We start from the raw sequence: 6,152 nt of genomic DNA, 5'->3' as shown, positions 1-6,152 counted from the left end.
AATTGTAATTGGAGTAAATTACACAAATGGTTCCTATGGTTTGGGGTAATTTTTGCGCTTGGTCTCTAACTTATTTTTTAACTCGGAAGGTCCCTGATGTTTGTTTTTATTACACGTTTGGTCCTCTTCTTACCTAAAAAGACTATTATTTAAATATGAAAAAATTGTGGGGTAAGTAAGATAAGATGAGGAGGAGGTGTGTTTATTTAAATAAATTAAAAATCAAGGGAAAAAATAATCTTTTTAGTTTAGACAGTTTAGACAGGGACCAAATACATAACAAAAACAAACAGTAGAGACCTTCTGAGTTAAAAAAATAAGTTAGGGGTAAAACATATAAATTACTATAAACCATAGGGACCATTCGTGTAATTTACTCTTGTAATTGTAATCAGATCGGATCCGTTCAAAAATTTATGATCTAAATTACGTCGAATCAATTATCATCCGAATAGATTTCAATAAAAAGCAGAGACGGTTTTAAGAGGCTAAGTCTTTTTTATGTTTTATAAGGCTACCCGGTATGGGGTTAATGTCACGCGTCTTGGGCTGAGGTAGCCCACCTCCCCACGCATGAACACCGCCCCCAAGTCCGGTGGGTTGCATCTGGCGTGAGGCGGAAGACGGGTGAAGACGTTGGCTTTAATTGACCATTCAGTTTTGGAATGTTATATTCGACTGTTTGACGATTAAAAAAAATCTTTTTATTATTTTTTTAAATTCTCTCTATATATAAATTCATTTGACACATAATTTCCACTAAAACACACCCATATTTTTTCAAAACAAACACACACATTAAACCAAAAAATGGATAATTTTCCACCTTTGATTTCTTCATCATCCGATAATAACGATTCTGATGAGGATTTGATTTTGTATACGTTGTTGTCTGCGGCACGAGATATGGAGAGGGACGAAAGTTCAAATGTTGAGAAGAAGCATAGAAAATGGATCAACAGGGATCGAAGGGTGGCACATGAACTTTTGGTATGTGATTATGTAGTCGTTGATAGTTTATATGATCTATCGAAATTTGAAGAACGTTTTCGTGTTATAGAAATTTATTTTTACGTATAGCTAGAGATTTGACCCGTAATTATGAATTTTTCCAATTACGATGGGATGCTAGAGGTAAACGCGGTTTTACTACGATACAAAAATGTACGACCGCTCTTAGATAATTAGCGTACGGTATTGCTGCAGACGTATCAGATGAGTATCTGAAGATGTATGAAAGGACAGGTTGGGAGTGTACATATCTATTTTGTGAGTATGTTATAGATCTTTATCGTGACATATACTTGCGACATCCAACTAAAAGCGATGTCGAACAGTTGTATATTGCGCATCAAGCTAAACATGGTTTTCCAGGGATGCTTGGTAGCATTGATTGTACACATTTGAAGTGGGCAAATTGTCCCAACGCGTGGCGTGGTCAGCTCACTCGAGGTGATCGTGGGGTGCCGACTGTTATTTTGGAAGCAGTTTTTTCAAATGACCTATGGTTTTGGCATGCATTCTTTGGTATGGCGGGGTCAAGTAATGACCTGAATGTGCTCTAAGCGTCTCCGATATTTAACGATATTTTCAGGGTAAAGCACCAGAAATGTCATATGTTGTCAATGAAAATGAATATAAATATGCGTATTACCTAGGTGATCTGATATATCCAGAATACGCTACATTTGTCAAGTCATACACATTTCCGACCGTCGATAAACGAAAAATGTTCAAGTTAGCACAAGAATCTGCAAGGAAGGATGTAGAACGGGCGTTTGGAGTCCTCAAACAAAAGTTTCACATAATCAAACATCTGACACGAACATGGGACAGGGAAAAATTGACGACGGTGTTGACTGCTTGTGTTATTTTACATAACATGATAATAAAAGAAGAGGGTAAGATTATTTGTTCATATACCACAAACGATATACTTAATCCACTGTAGTAATACAAGTTGGCAGCTCGGCATACTTCTCAAGAATTTTGGAATACAAAACCGTGAAACACATCACAATCTACGACATCATTTGAACGAATACATATGGAAATGACAATTTCAAGGGCAAAATAACGATAACGACGAGGAGGATGACGATGGTGACGAGGAGGAGAATGAAGACAGTGACGAGGAGGAGGATGAGGACGATGAGGACGAGACGGATGATGCCGTTGACTACAACGACGATTAGAACTTTTCTATGTTTTTTTTATGTTTTTTAATTTTTATTTTATTTAGACAATGTAATGTTTAATTTTAGTAATTTAAATTTTAAATTTCTATGTTTTTAATTAATGAAATATAGTTTTATTTTTTTTTATGTTTTCAAAAAATTAATTTATGTTATAAATTATGTTTTTTTATTTAATATAATATTAAAAAGAATTATGGAATGGTAACCATTTCTAATGTTTAATGGATTGGTGGTGAAGCTGACATGACAAAGAGGTGACAATGCTTTTTTGGTGGGTTGTGTGTGACCACTCCCCAATGCCAAAAGATAGCAACATGTTCACAATGTGACGTTCGATGGATAATATCATTGTTTTGCAACTTTGTTATGATGACCAAATAAGTAACTTATGAGAATATAATTCTATCAAAGGTCCACACCACACGAACACGACATCTTGTGCTATTATATTAGTAAGCCTCTTGTAAACAAGCACCAGCCCCGCAGTTATGATACACAATTAAACAAAAATTTACCCCAAGTCACCTGCCATTGTTATCCTTGTGTAGTCGGGGAGGGGGATTCGTTAACCTCCTTTCTAACGGTGTTTTCCTCTTACTCACAACAAAACGATTCACCCCTTTCCGCATCGGCATAATCTCCGGAAAGTCTTCATCCGGAATTTGACTCAATTCCGATATATCTTTAATCTGTGCAACACGTCGGAACCATCTTTCCGCTTTCGCCTCTTCTGACATATCCAAAGGATCCGTTTCCTTCACCGCCGACCCCTCCAAGCTCTTTCCATTCCACCTGTTTCTAACCTCTTCATTTTCTTGATTCCGGGGGGATTCTCCCACAAGATTCATGTCAGGAGCTTCATCCGTCGGAATTGTGCTTTCCGATACCTCCTTGCTGTCGTCTTTCTTGGAAAAGTAATTGGGTGGAAACGGAACAAACGGAACGAAGTTGGTGTTGCTTCCTTTCTCCATGGATTCTTGTTTATATTTAGGGGAAGTTAATGATCGATCTTTTTTCTTGCTAACCACAAACCGGTTTTCTCCTTTACGGAGTGGCATAATCTCGGGAAAGTCTTCATCTGAGATAACACTCGGCAAGTCCGTGGCATCATGCAACTCCGCCACCTTACTGAACCATTTCTCTGATTTCTCTTCTTCAACCGTATCTTTAATTTGACTTTTAATGTTAGATGCTGGTTTTTTTTCTTCATCAGGCTTTTTAGCAAACATATCGGCTGGTAAGGGGACAAATGGCGCGTAACCAGATTTGGTTCCATTTGGAACTTCTTTTTTGGCATCTTGTCTGAATGTTTTCATCTGCCCAATGGGTTCACCTGATCGACTGCATTCGCATTTTAAGCACACCACATTCCTTCCATGATTGAAAAAATTGCATCTGGAAAGGAAAGAAAGTTCAACCCTTTCAATATTATAGAATATGCAATAAGAAATTTAGTAGAGGTGAGGAAATGTAGTTAGATGATTATTCCTGGATTGCTTGATTAAACAAGACAAGAAATGCAACTTACTTTGAGCATAGCCATTCACCTCTCTTCATTGTTGGTCCAGTCTCATTAAATTTCTCCACAGTGGGCAGACTCAAAGCTGCCCCGCTACTGTTAAACTTAGCCATCTCTCTCAGCAAATTTCGGGCAGATGATTCAGTAGCCTCCCTAATGTTTCTTTCAGGATATATAATAGGATTGCTTGCATAACTCAATATGTACTTCATCAAGTCCACACTTGTTGCTTCATTTGATTCGTCCCCCTGCAAATGTTGAAAAAATATGCATTAAATATATAAATTGATGAACCACACCCAAAATCACATCCATGTAGTGTCAGTTCTAGCAAATATAGTTTTGACTGATCAACCAAAATCAACCAGATACAAACCTGTAAGAAAGATCTCATTTTTCTCTCAGTTTCAAGGGAACTTTTGAAAAGGAATGGAGTCCCTTCGGCTATTAGCACCTGGATATCATCCTTCGGAAGGCACCTGGACACAAAAATCATATGAATGATTTGTTGAGAAATAATACAAAGTGAAGGTGGTGTTTGGATATGCGTTTTAAAAGAAATGATCAAATTACTATTTCGAGAACTGTTCGAAATTGGGTGAGGAAGAATAAATTAAGTGATAAGTATCGTGAAGAGGGGACTACAAACCCTAATATTTCAGGCCTATCATGTGCAAAACGCAAACAGGAACACGCAGCATCCAGAAACTCCATTGATAAGCTCTCATTTGGCACAAATTCCTCCTTGATATTCATATTTACGTCGAAAGCACCGGACAAGGATATAGATTCGAGAAGGAGTGACCATTCCGGCCACGGGTGGGACGGTGAAACGAGATAGGCGTCGGCGGGAACATGATTTTTCTCTTGCAGAGTGGATTGAGTGTAAAATTGTTGAGAGGATTTGATCGGAAACAGTGAGTTAGCGCGATAGGGGAGGAGGAGGTGGTGAGGGACGGTGGAGAGGGGAGGCAGTGGACAACTAAGAGAGTGGCGGTGAGTTACACAGAGGAGAGTAGACGGTCGGTGATGGATAGGAGAGATTGGACCGTTTAAGAGAATGGAAAGTCTTGAAGAAGCCCCGAACATTTGATCGGAGAAACGGGAACCACCGACGACGACCATGTTTGGATTGGTCACCGGAGAAGATGTGGCTTTAAACGCATCAAAGACTACAATATCTGTGTTTGAGCACCGTATCTGCAAAATACCGCTTTTACCCCTCTGCCTGGTGAAACTGTTTAAAAAACCAACAAACGAGCATTTTTTTTTTCTTTTTTTATAAAACAAATATTCTAAAAATGATCGGTACCCTCGAATATCCTCTCCGAACTACTCTTCAAATTCATAAGAATTTTTTCATTTTTAATTTTTTTACTTAGATGTGTGAACACATAATTATTTTAATATATTCTGATTATCAACGATAAACTAGTGATTTCTCATCAATGGTCATGACAATCAATCGAAGTATAGCATTGATATCTAAACTCTCTAACACAACTAAAGTCACAAATTAACATTATCTAACTTTAGGATTTGATCAATCTCTAGTCCTAACAGTTTAATAATCATAAACTAATTAAGATTCACATTAGCGTAATTAGATGGTCCTCTTAACTATACATAAATCAACAAAAGACAATAAAAATCATAACTTTAACATGATAGGTGATCATCAATCAAACACAATTAATAACCAAACGAATAAAATCCAAAATCTTTGAAATCAACACATAAAATCGAGTTTTATCTACTCCAGACAATAGCAACAAATTTTAATACCTGAATTCAGAAAGTAAAAACAGTAGGAACACTAATCATGATCAAAAAAGCAAACTGATTGATTCCCGACATGAATCTGCTCTCGAATCCTTCATATATTTGCTCCATATCAGCTTAACGGCCCTCCGGCCGCTTTCTAGACCCTTAAAATCGTAGCTAGGGGGTTTATTTTTGTTGGGAACTGTTAAATTGCATTATTATTTTTTATACACTGTACAGTGTAGGGTCCTCTTTGTAACTTTTGTACCTAAATATAGAGAGATGGAATATACATAAACGCTAACGGGTATTTTCACTAATTATCATGGTATCAAAGCCGTTAATACCTTTATCATTGTTCTTGGTCATCGACTTCATCAAAGCCTCCTACCTTCTCTAATTTATTTAAGTTTTTTTTCCTTTTTGCCGGCAAATCATATCGTCGGTGTTTTCTAAAGCTAACCATCATCTTTATTGGTGGTCAACTTTAGTGGCTTTAAGGCTATAGTGATACACGTTCCTGCATATTTTTAAGCATCTCCGCTGCTCTCTTCAAGTCCTAGAATTACACTAGTTTTGATGCTACAATCCCTCTACCAAAGGTTAGTATCTTGACTTTTGTTTTGATCTTTTTTTTCAAGTATTTTTCTGTTTTTTTTTTATCCGGGTTC

The 6,152-nt window shown here is 37.2% G+C and overlaps 1 protein-coding gene across 1 annotated transcript; it reads right to left on the bottom strand.

The window, feature by feature from the left end:
• Positions 1 to 2,623: 2,623 nt before the first annotated feature.
• On the bottom strand, positions 2,624 to 5,610 carry LOC145049305 (zinc finger protein VAR3, chloroplastic-like). Its single transcript, XM_078997732.1, has 5 exons — positions 5,558 to 5,610; positions 4,367 to 4,954; positions 4,094 to 4,196; positions 3,727 to 3,965; positions 2,624 to 3,593 (listed from the first exon to the last, which is right to left on the bottom strand). The coding sequence occupies exons 1-5, from the start codon at positions 5,608 to 5,610 to the stop codon at positions 2,720 to 2,722; spliced, it is 1,857 nt and encodes a 618-aa protein (XP_078853858.1). The 3' UTR covers positions 2,624 to 2,719.
• Positions 5,611 to 6,152: the final 542 nt, after the last annotated feature.

Source organism: Lactuca serriola, chromosome 5, assembly GCF_051521515.1.
Source record: "Lactuca serriola cultivar US96UC23 chromosome 5, Lser_US96UC23_V15, whole genome shotgun sequence".
NCBI classification, from domain to species: Eukaryota; Viridiplantae; Streptophyta; class Magnoliopsida; order Asterales; family Asteraceae; genus Lactuca; species Lactuca serriola.
The sequence above is the reverse complement of the archived record's forward strand: the minus strand, read 5'-3'. Positions and strand labels throughout refer to the sequence as shown.